Source organism: Lepeophtheirus salmonis, chromosome 7 (genome assembly GCF_016086655.4).
Source record: "Lepeophtheirus salmonis chromosome 7, UVic_Lsal_1.4, whole genome shotgun sequence".
NCBI lineage: Eukaryota > Metazoa > Arthropoda > Copepoda > Siphonostomatoida > Caligidae > Lepeophtheirus > Lepeophtheirus salmonis.
Genome location: NC_052137.2, coordinates 13,035,495 through 13,060,230, shown reverse-complemented (window position 1 = coordinate 13,060,230; position 24,736 = coordinate 13,035,495). Strand labels below are relative to the sequence as shown.

The window sequence follows — 24,736 nt, the reverse complement described above, 5'->3', positions numbered from 1 at the left end:
ATTCAGTTAAATATGTAATAACTTTAGGTTGCAATACACAAGCGAGACGTGGAGTTTAATCAAAAAGATAATCACCCCTCTTCTTCATGTGGAAGTTGCTATATACAACAGTGCACAGGATAGATATATCTCTACCGATGAGATCTAACTAATTATTAATAATAAAGTAAATGTCAAAATCATAAAATTAGACAATAAATATATTAATAAAAAAATATTAGAAATAAATTTAGATTTAGAGCAAAAGCTAATTATGTAGTAATGTCCGGCGATATTACTCCTTATTAAGAGCATCAAAAAATATTTCCTCCCGTTATTAAGGTATGCTTATATAACAACATACTATTATCATGAAGGATATACACAATTGTTAATTATAATGCAACACCCAATGTAACTACCCTCGTTGTTGTGACCATTTAAACAGTTATTTTTGCCTTTTATGAGTTTTCTGAACACCATTTCTTGGAGCCCATCAACCATAGCTAAGCCTTAAGGGATAAAAAAGTAATATTTAATGACTATGTAATATTGGAAAACCTAATTATCATACCCAAGTCTTAAAACGAAGTAAGTAGTCTCAGACAAACTTGTTGCAAACCATCCAAAGCTACTACCCCCGTTGTTGTGACCATTTAAGCAGTTGTTTTTGCCCTTTACTGAGTTGTGTATCATAATTCTTGATATGTTTAGCTAAAATAGAATCATATTTTATGGTTAGATTTAAAAAAAAATTGAATACTTACTGTGAGATAGTACAAAATTCAGAGTTCCATTTCGATATTCGTAAATACTTTTTACTGATAACTTGATCGTCATTTGGTGTGGATGACTCAAAACATTTTATATCTATTTCTATAAATGACATCAGTAACAACATCCTCCATTAATTTAATGATGGTTCCTCGGGAAGGGATATGTTTACCCTTGTATTTCTCCATAAATTTTTTGAACGTAGATGATTAGCAATGGATAAGGTTATATTACATACAATAAGCATCCTTGTGAAATCAGAGTTAAAGTCTGACTTGATGTATTCATCGTTAAATTGATTTTATAGATGAATATCCATACTCTAGTTATGAGATGAGGATAATGAGTGGCGTGTAATTCTAGACAGGGGACTAAAGGCACATTTATATCGACAAATCCGACAAACCATCTGTTTCTCATCCGGTAAGTATTTTCCAAATTCCTAGGCCTCCATTTTCAGAAATCCAGACAGAAGGCGACGTTATTTTAGGCATTTTATTCAGGTCTCTATCGACTATCCCCATCTAATATTATATTAATATTGAATAATAAAGGAAGAAATTGATAGAAGAAGATGTATATTATTTAATCAATGATGCCATAAGTAATTCTTCTTTTCTCCTCGCACGCTTTTGTATTCTTACCAAAATTATCACCCTTACCCATGTATTAATGAATATATTTCGAAATATATAATACAAGTACGTCCTAGTTTACTAGAATATTATATTAAAGTAGACTAGGATGTACCCGTTTAATATATTTTATTACGAATTATTTTTTTTTGCACATACTAAGAGAGACTTGCTAATCCGCAGAAAGACGGACAGACATAAAGTATGATATTATATTACAGTATGTAAATAAATGTAAATTCTTCATTTTTTTATTCTTTTTGTATGAGTTGGTTGGTATATTTGAGTCCTCACACAGAACACCCAAATAGACAGACCGGCAGATTAAATTTGCTTTATTAATTCAGATTTTTGTAGTTATAGAAGTAACTTTTAGATTTGTAGAGTGTTCCCGATGTTTCTAGACTCTTTCTTATATATAAATCATGATAAAAAAACACATCTGATCTAAGAAATAAGAAATTTGCCCCCTTGTTTGAGATGAAATAATATTGGTTACAAATTTTGCAAAGGATCTCATTTCTGCGATCCCGAATGAAAAATATGCATCAATTGTTATAGAACAAATTACTTTTAAAAAATGAAAAAATATTGCCCTGGACTCGATTCTCAACAATAACATTTATAGATGGTTAAATATAAAAATAGTGTCGATACATTATTTATACAATTTCAGAAGTATTCAATATTGCATTTGAATTTGTGGGTAATTTGGAGTATTCTTGAAATAGTCTACACAACAAATTATCGTAGACAAATGGCAATTTCCTAAAATATTTTCGAGCATTTTCAAATAATTACTTGATTAAGTGTTTTATACTCTCTATTCAAAGGTAATTGTATTAAATTAATTCGTTAATCGAGTCTCTATTGTTGATTGTAATAAAATTTTATTAACAGGAATTCTACCTCCCCCCCCCCCTTCCCCCACACTACAGAAAAAAATTAACTATGCTGAGTTAAAGTCGACCAATATAAGTATTTCCAACCAACTCATATAGACTCCATATGATCCGCTACTGGAGTTAGAATCCGAAGAGAGTTGTTTGTCTGGACCCTCATCATCATAGACGAAAATAATATTATCCGCCAGTTTGTTAAAAAAAAAATTAAGGTAGAAACTACGAAAATCCTCTCCCGTTATTGTATTACTTTCAAACATGAATATAGCATTTAGCGTGTGTTGAATCACCAGTTCCCAAATTTTGAGTCCTTTTTAACTGAATAATTTGAAAAGAGGTGTTTCCTTCTTTGGTCTGGAATTGACGTCTACACTTCTATTATAACATATTATTAATTATGTTTATATTTACATTTACGTATGGTTTTGATTTAGTTATATCTGTATGAGTGCATTATAAGGTATGAACATAATTTTATATACTCCTATATGTATTGTATGCAGTTAGATTGAATTTCTATTTTATAATCAAATTATATAAAGACAAAATAAAGCTAGAGTAGCTACATAATTTGAAGACTGAACTTGAGTTCCATATCAATGACTCATGACATGACTCAGGTGCAAGATTATATTTTGAGGGAACTTGGAAAAATCCACAGTCTTCACAAAAAGATTTAATTTTTGGAAAAAGTTTTCAAAAACCCAGATTTGTTCACAAAAAGTTAAATTTTTTATAAAAAAATCAAATATAACATTAAAAAAAAAAAAAAAAATCAAATATTCCATTTTTTTAGAAAAAAAATTCTACAATTTAATTTTTTTTTTTTTTTATCTGAAAAATCAGATATTAAATATTCTTCAGAGAAACGGTCAGAAACTTATTCGGTCGTACTTTTTAAACAAACTATTTGGGCCAGTCAGGTAGGAAGTCGTTCCATTGGGACATAAATACATATAGGGAACAAAATGGTCATATGATTCAGAAAAAAATTTTTTTTTTTTTTTGCATTAAAAGCTTAAGAACTTCATTGATACAATAATCGGCCATTCCAATTACGAAAAAGATATCGAACTCAACAGACTCTGATGGTGTAATATAAAGTGAACCAAAAAACACTTTTACACCCATTGCTATAGTTGGTATTTATTGACTCAAAATTTTAGTCTACTACAAAGAGCAATGAAGTATACACAAATCACACTCCATAGCCTGCAAGGACTTTAGATATATAATGAGAGTCGATATTGTCATAATTTGTTGAGGTTGAGTGTTTTTCAAAATTTGAGTAAAGTCGATAGGAGTAAATACAACACACCTTTATATAATCTAAGCTCCAAGATTATCCATGGCGACTGCAGGATTTTATTTCTTAGAAAAACTTTAATAGGGTAAAATGTTTGGACCGTGGCCTGAATTCTTCCCTTTTTTCCATTTTAAATTTGTCCCAGAAAGTGATAATTTTGCATTGATAAAGACCGAAATTCCTTGATCCGGTCATGTGAAAACACTCCAGGACATTGGTTCTTAACATTTATACTAATTTCATGAACTCCCAGAAATCTCCATTCCAGTTTTTATGATGCAGTTATGACTTTTGTTTAATGACCTTTTAAGAAATAGTACCAGCTTACTAACAAAAATGGTGCTATACAAGACCTCAATCCCCCTCCTCCATAACTTCCAAAATTCCCACTGATTGAAACTAAAGCATTAAACCAAGTAGAGCATCGAGTGCCGTTAGCCTAAGGAAATAGTATGGTCAATAATTATCATAATAGTTTGTCGCTTTTCTATGACGTCATTCATTTATTTATTGTAGGTTGTATTAATAAGTTTGAACTAGTAATAATACGTATATAATTCATTGTTGTCTTAAATATTTTATATTTACACTAGCACGAACACGCTATCTTAAAGACATCCCATGAAAAATAGCTTATTTATGCTCAAATTCTAAACTAACACGATTTATTATAAACTATAATAGGTAAATTTCTATAGTCAAACCTCCTTGTATACAACATTTTTTGTTGTTTCTGCCATGATCTAACCTGAATCCCCCTTTGACACTCTTGAAAATGCAACATAAAATTGACCAAGTAAAAATGCTGATTTTTGTAAATATAAAGCCACTTTTCAAATGGTTTTACCCTGTGATTTATTTACTATCATTACCATTACTACCTTCTTTAACCATAAACAAAAATGAAAATTGAAGATACATACTAAGATTAACTCCCTCATCCTCTTCCTAACTCCTTATACAGGATATTATTATAAAGCAAATTTGAAACAAATTACTCCAAAATAATGGGTCATTGTAGTGTCCAAGGGTACAAAAATAGAATTGAGTCAAATTTCCAAAAGCTTCAAAGAAACCTTTGCTTTTTTGAATTTCCCATTCTCAAAAATTCAAAAGAAGTCGCAAGAAGTCGCAAGAAGAAAAAAATGAAATCAAATCTTAAATATCTTCCTAATTGGAAACTTGCTGACCATTCTACTTGTGAAAATCATTTTGAATCATAATTTCTTCTCCATAATTGTTCAAGCAAAAAGTAATGAAGTCAATAAAAGTAGAAACAGTACAGTACTTGACTCATTCACGAGAATACAGGAAAATAATTCTCCCAAATGCTTTTGAAATAATAATACCTCCAGTGGACCAAAAAAGTAAATTTTGTCCAAAATAATTTTTTCGCTAATAATGACGTTAACCTTCGATACGCTACTTTGTTTAATCCTTTAGTTGAATCTATTGATTTTAACAGCTCTATTCATAAGGGCAGCAGGATGAAGTTGCGTGACATTAATTAAAGTTCCGTGATATTTAAAATTTCCTATTGTTTGTTTATAATATTATATATTTTTTTACATATTTTAATTTTAAATTAAGATCCACCATGCTTCATTTTTTTGGGGGATTAAACAAAATTGTAAATAAATTCCAAATTATTGAATATTTAAATAATTTATTTCAGAACAAAACAATGGAGCCCAGTTTTTCCCAATTTTCATTAAATAATGTAATATTTTTATTCAGATATTTCTTATAAATGACCAATTATATCGAATATTCTTTGAAATATATATATGGTTACATACTCAATTATTACAAGTCTTTCTGAATACATTTGCATTTCGTCTTTGTAATTAGAATTGTTGTTGTAATAAAAAATCACTAATTATTGCTAAAGATTATTTTATCCATAAATATTAAGCATTATTATGATAATTAACGGTAATTTAGTAAATAATGAAAATATTTTTCATTTAAATTATTCATCACTCATCTCTTCTAATTCCTTCCTCATCAACATTTCATTTTCAGGACATTTCATCCCCAATTAATAATTTCATTAAGGTTACACTGTACATACTCAAATCAATTTAACATTTTTTATTGTTTCACATATGATTTATAATTGTAATTTGAGCGGGATCCCTCCCTACATACCGTAGGGCCCAGTTTTTGAAATAAACAAATTATATTTTCCTTTCAGCAGTTTTAATTAATGTTCATGAGTTGACTCTTGTATGATTCAAAGTAGCGGGCATTACGTATTATGAAATCATGAAGGGTTAGGTTTTGGATTTTTATATTAATTTGTTTTAATCAAGGACCTTTGTTTATAACTTGTGTAAATTCATACTCATTCTTTCATAAAATTATTAATTGCATGTATATAATAATTATTATTTATTCTCTAAATAATTACTAATAATTGGGAAGACGAAAACTACGGAATGTTAGCTTTCATTTGATTTTTGTTGCAAATTTTTAATTTACCAGGAATGATTTTGAAGTCTAAATACATAAAGTATATCTCAACCTCTAGGAACGACCAAGACGCAAACCTACACACATTGAGTTCAAAAGAATAATTTATTCCGATGGCATTGTCGTAAAATTTACCCCATTCTACCCGTTGTTGACCAGAAATGTCCAGAAATTGACAAAAATTAACTTTTTATATAACACGATTTTTAAAAGTCAACTTTTTTTAGTCAGCTATTAAAACTCAACTTTAAAAAAATGTAGCTGATGAAAAAGTTTTCTTCTAGCTATATCTCATTACTAACTATGTATGTAAGCATAAAAGAAAGTTTTGCAGTTTCAATTTTTTTAGTGGCTTATATAATTTAATGAAATTTTGTTCGTTGATAGACAAAAGATTAAAGTTTTCCTTACCGTATCTGTAATTGGCCAGTCATGTCCAAAAGTTACAGAAATTAATCTTTTTCAAAGCGTGTGATTTAAAAATTCGATTTTAAATGTATATTATTAAAATATTAAAACTATAAAAAAAGTACACAGAGTTGTAGCACGACTCATGAAGAATAGTCAACAACAAAAAAAAATAATAATTGCTGATTAATTAGCAATATAAGAAGTGCAAATATTTAATTATTTTATAAAAAACAAGAAATCCTCGACAGGCAAGTAAGATATTTTATTATTAATGTACACATATACATTATTTCTTAAAAAAGTTATTCATTTAACTAAAGTCATAACTAAGGGTGATAATTTTGGTAAGAATAGAAAAGCGTGCGAGGAGAAGAGAAGAAATACTTATGGCCTCATTGATTAAATAATATACATCTTCTTCTATCAATGATGAACGTTATCATTCCCGCCTTTATTATTCAATATTAATATAATAATATTAGATGGTGATAGACTATAGAGAACTGAATAAAATACCTAAAATAACGTTACCTTCTGTCTGGATATCTGAAAATGGAGGACCTGGAATTTGGAAAATACTTACTGGATGAGAAACAGATGGTTTGTCGGATTTGTCGATATAAATGTGCCTGTAGTCCCCTGTCTAGAGTTACACGCCACTCATTATCCTCATCTCATATCAAGAGCATGAATATTCATCTAAAAAATCAAGTTAATGATGAATACATCAAGTCAGACTTTAACTTTCATCTCACAAAGATGCTTATTGCATGTAATATAACCTTATCCATTGCTAATCATCTATGTTCAAAAAATTTATGGAGAAACACACGGGTAAACCTATCCCTTCCCGAGGAACCATCATTTAATTAATGGAGGATGTTGGTACTGATGTCATTTATAGAAATACATAGAAAAATGTTTTGAGTCATCCACACCAAATGACGATCAAGTTATCAGTAAAAAGTATTTACTAATGTCGAAATGGAACTCTGAATTTTGTACTATCTCACAATAAGTATTCAATTTTTTTTAAATCTAACCATAAAATATGATTCTATTTTAGCTAAACATATCAAGAATTATGATACACAACTCAGTAAAGGGCAAAAACAACTGCTTAAATGGTCACAACAACGGGGGGTAGTAGCTTTGGATGGTTTGCAACTAGTTTGTCTGAGACTACTTACTTCGCTTTAAGACTTGGGTATGATAATTAGGGTTTACAATATTACATAGTCAATAAATATTACTTTTTTATCACTTAAGGCTTAGCTATGGTTGATGGGATCCAAGAAATGGTGTTAAGAAAACTCATAAAAGGCAAAAACTACTGTTTAAATGGTCACAACAACGAGGGTAGTTACATTGGGTGTTGCATTATAATTAACAATTGTGTATATCCTTCATGATAATAGTATGTTGTTATATAAGCATACCTAAATAACGGGGGGAAATCTTTTTTGATGCTCTTAATAAGGAGTAAGATCGCCGGACATTACTACATAATTAGCTTTTGCTCTAAATCTTTCAGATGGATTTATTTCTAACATTTTTTTTTATTAGTATATTTATTGTCTAATTTTATGATTTTGACATTTACTTTATAAAATAATTAGTTAGATCTCATCGGTAGAGATATGTCTATCCTGTGTACAATTGTATATAGCAACTTCCACATGAAGAAGAGGGGTGATTATCTTTTTGATTAAACTCCACGTCTCGCTTGTGTCTTGCAACCTAAAGTTATGCCATATTTAACTGGATTCCGATGTCAGAACAAGAAAATATTATTTGGATCAATCTATTATTTCAATATTCTATATATATAATTTATTGTTATTAGGTATATGATTCCAATTGTTCAATTTTGTATATTTAACATAAATGTATGATGGTATATTTTTTATTATGTAGATTATATTTAATTAAAGTCTTCTTTTTTAAACTTTGAACTACAAATATATTTCAAAATACTCTATTTTGTCGTTTCATTAGCTATTATTCTGAGAATAAGGTTCATAATGAATTACAATTTAATGGAGTGTGACGTTTTCAAATCTACTGTAACGGATAAAAAACGTCGAAGTAAATTATACGTAGTATATATTCATTAAACATTCTGCTAATAATTACATTCGTTATACCCTCAAAAATCATAATAAAGCAGGCAGATGATAATCACATCAGTATTTTAAACAATGATACCATATGTCTTTTTCCCCCCTTCTCCTTGCACGCGTTTTTCTCTACAATATTATCAACTTTAGTCATAACTGTATAAAAAGTGGGAGGGAGATTTCTAGGAGATCCTAAAATTAGTATAACACGTTAAGAACCAATGTCCTGGAGTGTTTTCACGTGACCGGATCAAGGAATTTCGGTCTTAATCAATGAAAAATTATCACTTTCTGAGACAAATTTAAAATGGAAAAAAAGGGAAGAATTCAGGCCACGGTCCTAACATTTTACCCTAAATAAAATCCTGCAGTCGCCATGGGTAATCTTGGAGCTTAGATTATATAAAGGTGTGTTGTATTTACTCGTATCGACTTTACTCAAGTTGTGAAAAACACTCACCCTCAACAAATTATGACAATATCGACTCTCATTAATCATTATACTGGTGTACGCGTCTAAAACTGAACACTCGTTTAAATTTTACGCCATGCACATATTCGTCATTTTATCGAGTTCAAACCGGTTAATACTTCGAGGCAAGGTTCTTGACTAGTTATAAACAAAACTCTAGCAAAATCTAAATAGCAACAGTGAAACAACAGCCGATCATATGGAGGGACATCGAGTCGCAATTTTGGAACTTTCCACCTGGGGAAAAACTCCCCTGAAATTGCCAAGGTTCTGAACTGTAGCCGCACCACCGTTTACAGCGTGGTAGCTAAAGAGACTCCTGAGGCGACCACAAGATCTAAGTCAAGGCCTCGAAGGTCGGACGAAATGGTTGCTGCCGTGAAAAAGTCTGTCGAGGACAAGATGATGTGTATTTACCTATTTAAGAATGATGATAAACTACTAATTAGTTATCTTCCTCGTCGCCGAAAGGGTAGGCCCAAAAAGGCACCAGGCACGCTAGTGATACGAGAAGGAGGATGAGGGATTCCTAAAGGGGAACCGCGGGAATACCGAATCAAGGATTTATGATCAATAAATGAACGTCTTAATACTTCAGATTCCCATCTAGAACTGATTAGAGATACTTTATTCCTACTTAATATTCACAATGTACATACAAGGAACAAGTAAAGATTAGAACGACTACTTAAGTAATAAAATATATAGCACAAGAGAGGCAAGGCCACCGTCAGCGGCCTCTCCAGGGAGTTCAACGTCAGCAGAAGGACCATGGACCGGCTAGTTAAGAAAGATCTTGGCCTTAAGGTCTACAAGTGAACCCCTCAAGCCTGTAGATAAGGAAAAACGCCTTGACAGCTCGAAGATTCTTCTCAACAAGCTTAAGAAAAGGCCAGCCGATATAGTTGTTTTGTTCAGTGATGAAACGCCCTTCAGCCTAGGCGAGATGGCGGCCAACGGCACCGGATTTTATTTGGCGGAGTCTCTCGGTACCAGGAATGATGACGTGGTGCATGTGGGTAAGGAACAGTACTTCGCCAACCTCCAGGTCCTAGCTGTTGTTGCGTCCGAAGGTCAGAAATGTTATCTCATCTTCTTGGAGGACCATGAGAGGCTTAACTCCGAGACGTACTGCCAATACTTGAAGAACAAAATGTTCCCTTGGGACAGGGCTACTTACGTGGACAGGTGGTAGTGGCAGCAGGACGGTGCCAGCTGCAGCACTAGCAACTTTACCCAAGAGTTCCTTCAGATCGAGACTTTAGCCTTCTTCGATCGGAATTATTGGCCACCTCACTCGCCTAATTGTTCACCGCTAGACTTTGCAGTGTTTGGGAGTTTAAAGGGGATGCTGTCGGGAGTCCAATACAAGTCCAAGGACCAGCTGAAGTCTGCTCTAAAGAATACCTGAGCCAACCTCTACCAGAGCTTCATCGCCAAGTCATGCAGCAAGTTCCGGTCCAGGCTGGAGTTGGTAGTGGAGAACATGGGCGGCTATATTGAATAGAAATGTGTCTAAAACTCTCATCTTTCATATTAAATAAATTAATTCGTCGACCACTTTAAAAATTACAGAATTATTTAACTATTTAAAAAAAATTCAGACTGTTCAGTCTTAGACGTGTACACATGTAAATCTTAAGTCCTTGCTAGCTACGGAGTGGGATTTTGTCTCCTAAGTCGACTAAAATTTTCAGTCTGCAGTAATAAATACCAACTATAGCAATGGGTATAAAAGTATTTTCTAATTTCAATTTCATCTAAAGGAAAGAAGTTGATTGGTTCACTTTATATTACACCATCAGAGTCTGTTGAGTTCGATATCATTTTCGTAATTGGAATGGCCGATTATTGTATCAATGAAGTTCTTAAGCTTTTAATGTAAAAAAACAAAAACAACATACGTCATAAAATATTTTTATTTGCTTAATAGTCCGAGAGCCTGTCACAGAAGATTTCACACCATGAGGTATAGAAGGTTTGTCACCGTGATATTGCTTGATGTATGAAAATCGCGTTCAAGTTCCCCACACCCCTATACCCTATTACTACATAAATCTACCTTTGGGAGATTAACATTTTTTGAAACTACTTTGTTTAAAACATGTATGTGTAGCTGATTTATTTCATCCAATAAAATATACCTATATTTCTTCACGGAGTTAAGATTGAGATGAAATTATTATGATTAACTCCCTGTAATTTAGAATCAATATCCTCTCATTCCCCTCCCATTTCGTTATTCAAACGCGTCCTTAATGTACAAAACTGGGGTGAAGTTCTGTACATTATACAAATTATTAAAATATTGAGACGTGTAAAGTCATGAATACTAATTTACGTCTGTGAGAAAATATATCTATCGAGAAAAATCACTTCAAAAAAAAAAAAAAAAAAAAAAAAATAATAATAATATACAATAGGATTATAGAAGATATTTAAAAAACTAGGGATCTGAAATAATTTATAATAAATAAACGACGACCGATTTAAAACTATCTTTTATGTTTCATGTTTCATGTTTTTAATTCGTTTATCGTTCATGAACCATTTTTTGAACACTTTATCAACAAGACTGATAATAATGTATATTTATTGATCGCAATAGTAACTTGACATATATAGTCTGCAAGATTATATATATATATATATATATACTTGTCTCTAAGTATCTTGGTCTCAATATTTTAATGCTTTAGCCCCAGCTAGACCATGGTCCTAGGCAAATAATTCTGGATCAAAAAAATAATAGATTGACGTCATAAGAGTATCGAATAAAGGTTACCAGAAATAGCCAAGGACAACTAGACTCTTTAGCTAGTAGTTCTTGGAAATAGGTAGCTAAAAAAGAAAAAGAGAATAATTTCTTAGCTAGCTAGGGAATAAAGGAAGAGAGAGAGAAAAAGAAAGAAAGCTACAACTGACTCAGAAGGAATAACTCCGGCTTTTGTAGTACTGAGAAATAAACTGAATAATTAATTGGTGATTTACAAATTCCATTAGTAATTAGACTATTAGTAATAAATAATCTCGTATCTGAAAAAAGAGTGAGCCATGGGAGATGTCCTGGAACTTGAAAACGTGGAAGAATTCGGGGAAGAGGAAGACTCTACTGTCCTTCAGTCATTAAAAGATAAGGCCAAGAGACGAAAGGGGCGCGGGTTTGACGATTTTGCGGAGCCTCGTAAGTCTACAGGATCTGCATTTGATCGACTTGACACGACCACATCCGTAAGAAAGGTCTGATGCAGCGAGTGATGTATTAACTTTGTTTGTTCTAGGTGGACTCTGCTTCCGCTCCTCAAAGGTCCGTGGAGGGCTGGATTCTCTTTGTGACAGGGATTCACGAAGAGGCCCAAGAAGATGACATCCACGACTCCTTTTCAGATTTTGGGGAAATTAAAAACGTTCACCTGAATTTAGATCGAAGAACGGGGTTCCTCAAAGGATACGCTCTTGTGGAGTTTGAGACCTATAAAGAAGCACTCTCTGCCAAGGAATCTCTCGACGGCTCTGACCTTTTGGGTCAAAAGATAACTGTGGACTGGGCCTTTGTCAAAGGACCCAAAAAATCTTCACGACGAAGATAATAACAGAGACTCTACTCCTTATTAGTTATTGTGTTTTTTATTATTAAGTACAAATACAAGAAATTGTCATTAAACCTTAATATGTATATTATATGATATATCAAAGTACTGATCTTAGCTTAACAATCTTTTTTTCAGCATACCCTTCCATTTAACGTACTGTTATACTACGATGTCTAATGCTCTTGACCAATTAGAGCAACAGCTAGAAAGATCCATTGAAAACGTACGACAGATTCGTATTATTGTTAGTAATTTTCAACCTCAGGGACAGCCTGCACTTAATCAGGTATAACAAGACCTAAGGTGGACTTATGTAATAATAAATATTTATTTCTATGATATATATAGAAACTACAAACGATCGTTAAGGATTTACAAGAAATCGACAAATTACGTCCGAAATTAAATGATATCCAAGTTCCCTTAGAAGTATTTGACTATATTGATAGCGGAAGAAACCCACAATTGTATACTAAGGATTGTATGGAAAAGGCTGTTGCCAAGAATGAAGAAGTAAAAGGCAAAATTGATGCTTATAGAGCCTTCAAAGCTCGATTGCTGGTTGAATTACACCAAGTCTTTCCTAAGGAAATGGGATATTATAGGGCAACTCGTGGAGAAGAACGTGCAACTGGACCTAATCTTCCATCCGTACCCAATAATTAATTGTAAAAATGAAACAAGCTACTTATGAGTCTATTATTCTAGTGATTGACGAATGTGAATTCGATTTTGATCAAATTTTGGCTCAGATTATCAAAAAATTTCCAGATATATCACCTGTCCTTCTTAGAAGTATTTTATCATTGGAATATCAACGTCGAATTAAGAAAAATTTCTACAGGCATTCTACACCTCAGGACAAGAAACGTCTCTATGATAAATTTGTCAAAAGAGTAAGAGCAGGAGATCCACCTGGAGTCATAGTTCAATTAGCTAAAGCTAATAAATTTGCACCTGCTCTTATTGGTCGTTCTATATTGGAAAGTTCTCTCTCTGATAATTACAGTAAGAATCAAATATCTGATTTTGGAAAATATACAAGTCTTGTGGAAGACAGAGATTTAGCTTATGAAGTTTTCCTGGCGAATGTTAAGGATGAAATGTATGGAAGTTTTTCTAACTCTATTAGACATTGTATTGGAGCTGAATATGAACAATTAGTGAAAAATAATCTTAAAAAATTGGACATAGCTTTTCTTGATGAAAATGATTTGAGAGATCGTGGTTATGACAAAACGCCTGATGTCAAATTAGAAGTTCCCATAGCCGTGAATGGTACAATCATCAATTGGATTGAATCTAAAGCATTGTTTGGTGACAAGAAGTCTCACAAAGGTTACTTAGACGATCAGTTATGGTCTTATTGGAATAGATTTGGACCAGGACTTGTCATATACTGGTTTGGTTTCATAGATGAACTCAATGATCTTGAAACAGGGAAAATTCTACTCTCTGATTCGTTTCCTGAAAATATTACTTACTTTAAACCATAAAATATGTTAATGTGAATTACCTCTGCTCACCTTTTGATTTTTTATGTAAGAAAAAATGTTATTAATTAGTAAAGAAAATGGTTATAAAAAATAGAAGTACAAATTTGAACTATTCAATGTTAATATAATAATTTTTATTTGAAACGATTTATGAGGTTATTATGACATGTCATTTTAGTACGCTTTTTTTTTGTTACAAGTCAGTGTAATATAATATTCTTTTAAATTCAAGGACGATCAACATGTTATTTATAAAAGAAATATATATTGCTAACCTACCTATTATATTGATAACAGGTGCAATTATTTATATACATACATAATATACTGTTAATACAGAACAATAAATAAAAAATACAAATGTTGATTCATGTAATAAAAATATTCAATTATTGATGATTTTGGTAAATACATAAATTGTTACTCGTTACCGAGCCAACTAATTGTTCGTCAAGATTTTGAAGAATGATCAAATTTTATGAATAGTTCACAATGCCAGGAAGCTGTCAGTATATTCGTACAGTGATACCTTGTTTTATTTCGTCATCAATAATATTTTCTAGAAAAAAAAATGAAGAAAATATATAGAATTAAAAACTGCTAATTTATTTGGGTAAAATTTCAAATACCTCCACCCTAAAAAAAAATACTACGATACTGAGGGATGTAAATCTTCACTTCAAAACATCAAATGAAATATTATTTTTGTTTCACTCGAGTTGGGGATCCTCCGCTTCCAATACATATTTTATAGGGAGGTAAAAGTTAGAAGGGACGTCAATTTATAATTAAGGGTGATAATTTTGGTAAGAATAGAAAAGCGTGCGAGGAGAAGAGAAGAAATACTTATGGCATCATTGATTAAATAATATACATCTTCTTCTATCAATCATGAACGTTATCATTCCCGCCTTTATTATTCAATATTAATATAATAATATTAGATGGTGATAGACTATAGTGAACTGAATAAAATGCAAAAAATAACGTCGCCTTCTGTCTGGATTTCTGAAAATGGAGGCCTAGGAATTTGGAAAATACTTACCGGATGAGAAACAGATGGTTTGTCGGATTTGTCGATATAAATGTGCCTTTAGTCCCCTGTCTAGAATTACACGCCACTCAATATCCTCATCTCATAACAAGATTCATCTATAAAATCAAGTTAACGATGAATACATCAAGTCAGACTTTAACTTTGATCTCACAAAGATGCTTATTACATGTAATATAACCTTATCCATTGCTAATCATCTACGTTCGAAAAGTATATGGAGAAAATACACGGGTAAACCTATCCCTTCCCAAGGAATCATCATTAAATTAATGGAGGATGTTGGTACTGATGTCATTTATAGAAATACATATAAAAATATTTTGAGTCATCCACACCAAATGACGATCAAGTTATCAGTAAAAAGTACAAAGTATTTACTAACTTCGAAATGAAACTCTGAATTTTGTACTATCTAACAGTAAGTATTCAATTTTTTTTTAAATCTAACCATAAAATATGATTCTATTTTACCTAAACATATCAAGAATTATGATACACAACTCAGTAAAGGGCAAAAACATCTGCTTAAATGGTCACAACAAGTGGGGTAGTAGCTTTGGATGGTTTGCAACTAGTTTGTCTGAGACTACTTACTTCGCTTTAAGACTTGGGTATGATAATTAGGTTTTCCAATATTACATAGTCAATAAATATTACTTTTTTATCACTTAAGGCTTAGCTATGGTTGATGGGCTCCAAGAAATGGTGTTCAGAAAACTCATAAAAGGCAAAAACAACTGTTTAAATGGTCACAACAACGAGGGTAGTTACATTGGGTGTTGCATTATAATTAACAATTGTGTATATCCTTCATGATAATAGTATGTTGTTATATAAACATAAATAACGGGGAAAAAATCCTTTTTGATGCTCTTAATAAGGACTAATATCGCCGGACATTACTACATAATTAGCCTTTGCTCTAAATCTTTAAAATGGATTTATTTGTTACATTTTTTTTATTAGTATACTTATTGTCTAATTTTATGATTTTGACATTTACTTTATTATTAATAATTAGTTAGATCTCATCGGTAGAGATATATCTATCCTGTGCACAATTGTATATAGCAACTTCCACATGAAGAAGAGGGGTGATTATCTTTTTGATTAAACTCCACGTCTCCCTTGTGTTTTGCAACCTAAAGTTATGACATATTTAACTGGATTCCGATGTCAGAACAAGAAAATATTAAAAGGATCAATCTATTATTTCAATATTCTGTATATATAATTTATTGTTTTTAGTTATATGATTCCAGTTGTTTAATTTTGTATATTTAACATAAATGTATGATGGTATATTTTTTATTATGTAGATTATATTTAATTAAAACCTTCTTTTTTAAACTTTGAGCTTCAAATATATTTCAAATACTCTACTTTGTCGTTTCATTAGCTATTATTCTGATAATAAGGTTCATAATGAATTACAATTTCATGGAGTGTGACGTTTTCAAATCTACTGTAACGGATAAAAAACGTCGAAGTAAATTATACGTAGTATATCTTCATTAAACATTTTGCTAATAAATACATTCGTTATACCCTCAAAAATCATAATAAAGCAGGCAGATGATAATCACATCAGTATTTTAAACAATGATACCATATGTCTTTTTTCCCCCCTCCTCCTTGCACGCGTTTTTCTCTACAATATTATCAAGTATACTTATAATATACTTGTAAGCCTGTAGTGAGGGGTACTCTGAAAGACGAGTCACTCCGCCACTACTGAAACCCATTACCAAAAAGGGAAAAAGTGCTGGCTTTACAAGGTGTAACCATATTATATTTTATCTTTTTAAAGATTATCTGTTTTTAGGAAATAGTTATTTATTGGTGCTATGTCAATACACTCCTTTAAAATTCATCCTCGGACCAAAGACGAATCTATGCTCTGGACTAGTCATGCAGGGAGCAGTGTTCCCTGTGTAATGAATGATGATATTGTTTTTACTTTGGGCATTTTGGGAATTTTGACTCTTTTCAGTGAACTGAATTGAATCACTAATAAGATTCGTTCACTGAATCAGAAGATTAAATTGTAACGGAAAAACTGCAAACTATTAGATATAAATTTATTATATATATATATAAAATATACATAAAAAAATATTTTGGATCATTGATTACTACATTACGGTATTCATTCGGAACGAAATGCATTTAATCCATATTAGTATTAAGTAATAAAAGCTCTCTGAATTTAGTTGGAATTAAACAATATCTACGTTCAGAGATTATTTGTCCTATCTTCCTGAAAATACGTTCCGATGGGACAGATGTAGCGATGTTGCATAGTATTTTTTTCATGAATTAATCAAGCTTAGGATAAATAATCTGCCGACTTTGCCACTAGACTAGAGGGTCTGAAGTTCTTGATAATAAAGATTCTGCTACAAAAGTACGAACTTATAAAAATGTATCTGAAGAAGCATTCTAAAAATCTAAAGTCTAGCTTTATCTAATTCGAAATTAGACGTCCTCACTGAACATAAATTTGATGGGATGAAACAAGCTTGGGAGGTTTTAGATTCCTCTTCCCAATGTTATCTTATAGATTTGTCCTAAAAAAAAAAATATATATAATAATATTTTTAAATGGGGCCCTTTTGTTCGTGGGCTGGGGTAATTTCTCTCTTCTAACTCCAAGCTTGTTCCAAAACTTCCTCCTCAATAGGATGATAATGTTACCTTCCAATAGCCATGCATTTCTCGAAGCATAGGGATTAGGGATGCTATTGAATAGTAATGGAAGGGCGTAGGGGCTTCCCATAAAATGGGTGCCGGTAAATGTATTGTGAAAAAGATCGGGGTAATATAGTTGCTTGATAATATTCCAGCAAGCAAACTATGATTAAAAAAAATCAATCTTTAATACTAAAACACACCCTTAGTGTGCAGTTTAAATTCTTGCACAGACGCTTCTCTGAGCATCAAGAAAATCTTGTAATATCCCATAATACATTTCGGTTCACTAGATAACTTAATGCAAAAGTTCAAATGCCACTTCAGCACTTCTTATTTACTAAAAGTTGAATATCACACGAATAATGATATATTATCTTTGTGGAGTTTAACCTACCTTAAGCCTCAGCACTTCACCTGCACAACCCATGGGCCGGGCTATATTTTTTGGATATTACAAGAGGTCCTTGGTACTCAAAGGAGTGCCGGCAGGGGAGTTTAACCTGCCTTGGGGCCCAGCAATTCACCAGAACAACCCGTGTACCGGGGTGTATTATAGCATATTACAAGAGGTCCTTGAAAACGCGACGGCGGTGAAGTTTAAATAATCTTGTGGCTCATCTCTTCTCCTACACAACTTGTGGGCCGGAGTATATTTTTGGTTATTACAAGAGGTCCTTGATGCTCAAGGAACCGGCAGTGGGGGTATTTAACATGCCTTGTGGTCTTCACCAAAACAACCCTGGACCGAAGTGTATTATAGCTTATTAGAATAGGCTGTTAATGCTTAGAAACCCGATGGTGGGGGAGTTTAAACTACCTTGGGGCTCACCACTTCACGTGATCAACCTGTGGGCCGGGGTATATTTTTGGATATTATAAGATGTCCTTTAGTGAATCAGTTCTTTTGACGATTCAGTTCTTTAAAAATTAAATTCTTTTGATGATTCGTTATTTTAAAGATTCAGTTCTTTTGATGATTCGTTCCTTTAAAGATTCAGTTCTTATGATGATTCGTTCGTTTGATGGTTCAGTGATTGGTTAATCAATTCTTTTGTTAAAACAGTTCGGTTGGTGAGTTATTGATTTTGCAGTCGTTCTAGTGCGCGAATTAGATTGCACTCAAGGTATCAGCTAATGAACTACCGTGCAATACTTGAATATATTTATATTTCATAATAACTTAACAAAAAAGTCAAAATGGATATAAATATTTGATTGAGATTGAGTGATATATTTTATATATGGGAAACTTACGGTATAAACAAACAAATCACTTATGAAACTGAGTAGGTTCAGAAAGTTCACTTAAAACGTTCGCGAACAACATAGCACTATTTGGAATAGAGCAGCTTAGCTATCATGACGCTTCATTAGATCAGTTACAATCAGCTTTGAAGAGGGAGGAGAGGGAAAAGGAAATAAACAAGGTCATAGTCATTTGCAAGAATGACTCCTCAATCGATCCTCAATCCTACTCTGAGTTCAACGAGGACTTACGATTATAACTTTACAATATATTCTCAAGGTGACTCTACGTCTTTTATGATCACTGACTAAAGTATGTCCAAAAATTGAAGGTGTTGTTTAAAAAACCAGAAAAACATGAAATAACCTAAACAAGTGATTTTTTTTAGCAAACAACTTTATTTACTTCCCAATATGACAACCTTTAAGCTTAATACATTTTTTTATGCGTTTTGGCATCCCTTTATACAGATTATTCAAAGTATATGTAGAATTTTTTCCCCAAACTTTTGTCAGTTTTTTTATTCATCCTCTGAAGTTACTGGCGCATTTTCATTGAGTTACCTCTGGACCAAGGCCCACAAATTTTCAATGGGAGATAAATCAGGACTGTTAGTAGGCCATGTGCCTTTACTCCAGAAATAATTCAAGTTGTCTGAACACCACTTTCTTCAGTACGATACAAGGCTGACACCAGAGACTTGCTGAGGATCTCCGTTACGTAGTACTTGGCCGTCACAGTTTGGTTTCATGGAATCAGGTGAAGATCTGACATTGCCTGATAATGACCCAAACCTGAGTTTTCAGAGGAAATTTCACAGTTGGAGTGGGTTCCACATCTCCCTTATCTCTAGCCCAAACCTGATCTGTTTGGGGTTTTTGGGCATGAAATAGCTCATATGGACTTTCATCACTGAACAGGATACATTTCCAGTCATCTGAATTCCAGTGTTTCCGCTTACAACAGAATTGAAGCCGGCCTTCCTTTGGGTTTCTGAAAGATTGGGGTGCAGACGAGGTTTATATGGCAAAACATTCAAAGAGTGCCTCAGGTAGTTGTGGATAGATGACTTGGATATTGGATAGCCCCTTGAATTCAATCTTGATGCAAGTTTCCTTGTGGATTGCCTCTTTTTGGTCAAAGATTTTGAAATCACCAGTTTGGGAATTTTGCTAATTTTTTTCTTCCTTCCTCAACCATTCTGATTTGCAAGGGTTTGTCCCTCCTTCCTTTTCTTAGACCAATTCTCAATGGTCCTGAGAGGAATTTGTAACCCTTGAGCAAAGTCTCTCTGGCTTGATCCACCCTCTATCATGTAAATAGCCTTGCCCCTGGTCTCCAAAGAGTGATTTCTCACCATTTCGGATATTGAATTTCAACTAACACCCTGATGTTTTTTCTGAGCCCTTTTATACTGATATATGATGCAATCATCGAAAATTATTGCATCAATTCAATATTGCCTAATAATCGTATCAGCCAAATTTCATTTTATTCCGACCAATTTTTTTTTTAACTATAAAACGGATATTTTTAATACCACCATCAATTTTTGGACATACTGTAGTGGGAAGGAATTTCATTACTCAGGATTTAAATAATAATGACAGCAGCTAAGGAATAGAAGATTTATTCTTCAGATTAAAAATTCAAAAAAAAAAAACGAAAAAAAAACCGGGGCACCTAAACAAGGGAAAGGAAGAAATACGAAATCGGGCTGTAATTTTTATTGCACTACTGTCTACATGTTTTAAAAGAACATAAAATGTAAAGTTTAACCAAGAACGTCTCTATACATGGACAGCATGCTAAAAAATGCGTTCTCCAAAATATGGCTGATATATTGATATCCATAAACTCAATTTCTTTTTTCCCGCCCTATACAATGTGAAACAATATATTGTAAACATTATTTTCCATGAATAAAGATAATTTTTTTCTTTAGCAAACAGATACTGATAAAAAAAATCATTTATCTAATTTCAATATTAAGAAAGTTATGACTAATTTTGATCGAAACTTCACGCCTTTTTTTATAGTGTTTACTGTTAATGTTATATATATAACCTACACAAAAATTTGTGATGTAATAAAATATGATATTTCAATAAAACAATACAACTTTCTTAAGCATCAAGAGAATTGAATGAAATTTTCATGAATTAAAGAGTACAATATCATGCAAAAGAGGATATTTTTAAATATCTGCAATTGAATTGTACAACATTCGCACGCTCTCCACACAATTAATGGTAGTTATTAAAAAAAGGAGAGGTTAAAAATTAAGATAAAGTACTTTCATATTGCGTAGGAATAAAGATTAAATTGTATATTTGTCGCATTAATAGATTTTTGAAAACTTTATAAGATACTAGGTAAATAAAAGTTTTAAAATACATTAAAACTTTTATTCTATCCATCACACCATATTTTGTGATTTTGAAGACTATCTTAAGATGACTTATTTTCCAGCAAATGGTGCGATTAAACGGCACCACCAGTTAAAAAAAAGGCAACTCGGAAAAAGATTAAAAATTTATCTACATTAAGTATAAATGCCGTCAAATTGATTTTCCAAGTTTAAGTAATAAACATCCAGCATTTCTACGAGAATCCCAAAAACCCTTATAGACTTTTGCGATACCTCTTGCAAGTTTTACCTCTACGTAAATCGGCATTTTGCAACATTTATTATGATGTATAACAAAAAGTAAATACAAAGGGTTCAAATTCCTAATAGAAACTACCAGAGTGTCTGCAATAATTGGAGTACCCTTATGTAGATTATATGAGATACATATAATCATTTGGTAAATATTTAGCTTTTTATGTTTCAAATTTGAAATAACAGTAGCCCTAAATGTAGGAATCGGAATCGGGTGGATGGGGGGGTAGGCTAATATGGTTCAAGGGACTAAGAAAATTGGAAGTATTACTATTATTATTTTTGGTAACTTTACTTAGCAAAAAATATGGTACTGGGCTGGAGTAAATTGATGAAAAATGACTAATTTATGCTGATTTGACGTTAGATAAGCTTAGGAACTAATTTATAATCGAGTCTTGAGCAGTAAATCTTGAACCATAGGGGATATTCTGCCCTTTAGAGAAATCTAGCCTAAGCAAATTTAAATGTCAAAATCTTGAAAATTCTATTTCTTATTTTGTTTTATTTTGTCTTTTATAAAGAAAAGATTATCCATTTAAATGTAATTTCTGCCAATAAGTTTTTTATATCTTCTTTAAAAAAGTCCATTTATTAATGTTGTTGAAAAAGGTTCTAGGACACGTTGCCAAAAACTTTATTGCCAAAAACCACTTTTCCGTATGTCATTTTGCTGAACCGACACATTGCCGAAAATATAGTTAACATATTTGATGATGATGATTCATGTAGCATTATTATGTAACGATCTATTAGACTACTCTAACGACAAATACATTTTAACAGTTATATGGTCCTAGACAATCTGGGGATAGAGGAGTGTCAATCAGGACTTGACAAAATACAAAGGAGCTCCAACAGATTTGATATAAGCAATTGATTTATTTATCATCAACTAGATATATTTATAATTTTTTACCAAATATATCTGTGATATTAATGGACTAAGTTTGTATAAAATAGATAAACAATATAATAGTGTTATTAATGAATATTCGAGCAATTAAATAATTTTGGATACATCAATTTGTCGTACGTTTTTAACGTTTAATTTGAGATTTGAACACTTTATCAAATGAAGGGTTACAGCTTTAATTTGTTTTAAAACAATAATAAGCATTACGCCGTTGTGGGCCCCAATTATACTCATGGGATTAGTTGAAAAAAAGACACATTTAGGGAAGCTTTTTAGTAGTTTAAAATCTTATCGTAGGGCGAATTTAAAAACTTTTTGATTGAAATGTACATGGTGCAAGTTATCGGTAAAATAATTTTTTAAAACAATATAATATAGGCTATCGCGCAGAGTCTACAGAAAGAAGTTGAAGTAGACTAGCTGTAATAGGTCGTCGGAGTAGGAAATTAAAATGGTCTGAGTAGATTCGTGGGTCAGGATCCAATAATGATTAAATACGAATCCTGTGATGTAAATCAATATTAACTTTTTTTTGTTATTACAGGAAATCCTTTTTGCTTCAGTCAGAAAGAGAAGAACATCTGTGACAATTTTTCCTCTCTATTCATATTGTCATTTGATTGCAAAAACGCTCTCACCTACATACTAAGTCTATTTTACATTTCATTTATCATTACAATTCAAGATATTATTAACTACTGATTAGAACATAATCATGAGTTGTATTGAAGACAACAAAAAACCTCATTTGGCGGCTCTTATCCTTGCTCGAGGTGGATCCAAGGGAATACCCGGTAAAAATATTTACCCTATTGCAGGAAAACCACTCATCATCCGATCCCTTGAGCCTGCTATTGCATGCGGAAAATTCGACTCCATTTGGGTATCCACAGATGATGCCAAAATAGCAGAGGTGGCTCGTTCTGCAGGGCCAAAAGTTCAAGTCTTTGATCGATCTCCTGAAAATGCCACAGATGAATCATCCTCTATAGATGCTGTGAATGAGTTCCTTGTTGCCCATAAAGAAGTGGACATTGTTGGCCTCATTCAATGTACAAGTCCCTTTATTCAAGAGAGTTTCTTGGAGCGAGCCTGCAATCTCATTACTTCGGATAAATATGACTCCGTCTTTGCTGTAACTCGTGACAAAAAGTTTCGATGGGTTGATGATGAAGAATGCATTTTCCCTCTTAACTTTCGTCCCAAACAGAGAAAGAGGAGACAGGATATGACTGGGGAATTGGTTGAGAACGGCATGTTTTATTTCACTAAAAGGGAGTTCATTGAGAAAGGATATATCCAAGGGGGGAGAATGTTCTACGTTGAAATACCTCCAGAATATTCAATTGAAATTGATAGCGCTTTTGACATGTTTCTCACTGAAACCATGATTCAAAATGAGAAAAAATAACCCTTATTTTTTTTTTCAAACAATGTGATTTTTTAGTATTTTCTATTGTTTTTGGTTGATATCTTGTGTTTTGTAGTGTGATACTTTTATTTGAATCTTTTAGTCAATTCTTCAAAGTTTATTTTACTTGTTTGTACAACTTTGAAATAATATTTAATCTGAAGAGTATCGTTACATAGGCGGCTTGTATAAGTTGCAGATTGTACATAATATGCTTATCAGGTAATCATTTATAATCTGTGCTAGAGAAAGATCTAACATGTTTTCTCATTATTATTATTTTTATTTTTCATTAAAACTTATATATGGTTTATTTGCGAAGCCTAAATATATGGAACACACTTCTTATACTAATGCCTACCATTTATTAGTTCCTCCATTTTTTTGGGGAGTTGGCAAACACTTCCTAACCTGCTATCCTTATTATATAATTTCTGAGGAGTCAACTTCCGTTTCTAAAACATACGAAACCGGATAAAACATTTATGTGTGATCCTAAAAGATGTTGAGTAATCTTTGGCAGAGTTATAATTGTGAGTTCTTGATGGACTCATAGTAGAATGAAACGTCATGTTAGCTTAGCT

General features: G+C 32.2%; 3 protein-coding genes, 3 long non-coding RNA genes and 1 pseudogene across 6 annotated transcripts; 6 read left to right on the top strand and 1 right to left on the bottom strand.

Moving 5' to 3' along the window:
• Positions 1 to 242: 242 nt before the first annotated feature.
• Positions 243 to 1,264, bottom strand: LOC139906031 (uncharacterized). Its single transcript, XR_011781228.1, has 3 exons — positions 747 to 1,264; positions 554 to 693; positions 243 to 491 (listed from the first exon to the last, which is right to left on the bottom strand). It is a non-coding gene; the product is annotated as an uncharacterized lncRNA (long non-coding RNA).
• A 5,545-nt stretch (positions 1,265 to 6,809) lies between these two features.
• On the top strand, positions 6,810 to 8,463 carry LOC139906064 (uncharacterized). The gene is made up of 2 exons (XR_011781276.1): positions 6,810 to 7,689; positions 7,752 to 8,463. It is a non-coding gene; the product is annotated as an uncharacterized lncRNA (long non-coding RNA).
• Positions 8,464 to 11,966: 3,503 nt separating this feature from the next.
• Positions 11,967 to 12,802, top strand: tsu (40S ribosomal protein S12 homolog tsunagi). The gene is made up of 2 exons (XM_040716092.2): positions 11,967 to 12,305; positions 12,356 to 12,802. Exons 1-2 carry the CDS (start codon positions 12,129 to 12,131, stop codon positions 12,662 to 12,664), a joined length of 486 nt encoding a protein of 161 aa, XP_040572026.1. The 5' UTR covers positions 11,967 to 12,128; the 3' UTR covers positions 12,665 to 12,802.
• A 16-nt stretch (positions 12,803 to 12,818) lies between these two features.
• Positions 12,819 to 14,530, top strand: MED10 (mediator complex subunit 10). The gene is made up of 2 exons (XM_040716093.2): positions 12,819 to 12,953; positions 13,016 to 14,530. Exons 1-2 carry the CDS (start codon positions 12,837 to 12,839, stop codon positions 13,331 to 13,333), a joined length of 435 nt encoding a protein of 144 aa, XP_040572027.1. The 5' UTR covers positions 12,819 to 12,836; the 3' UTR covers positions 13,334 to 14,530.
• Positions 13,342 to 14,530, top strand: LOC121121213 (CDAN1-interacting nuclease 1). The gene has a single exon (XM_040716089.2). The coding sequence runs from the start codon at positions 13,342 to 13,344 to the stop codon at positions 14,161 to 14,163; it is 822 nt and encodes a 273-aa protein (XP_040572023.1). The 3' UTR covers positions 14,164 to 14,530.
• Positions 14,531 to 14,952: 422 nt separating this feature from the next.
• Positions 14,953 to 16,602, top strand: LOC139906063 (uncharacterized). The gene is made up of 2 exons (XR_011781275.1): positions 14,953 to 15,831; positions 15,894 to 16,602. It is a non-coding gene; the product is annotated as an uncharacterized lncRNA (long non-coding RNA).
• Positions 16,603 to 18,719: 2,117 nt separating this feature from the next.
• Positions 18,720 to 24,502, top strand: LOC121121214 (N-acylneuraminate cytidylyltransferase pseudogene; annotated as a pseudogene).
• The last annotated feature ends 234 nt before the right edge of the window (positions 24,503 to 24,736 follow it).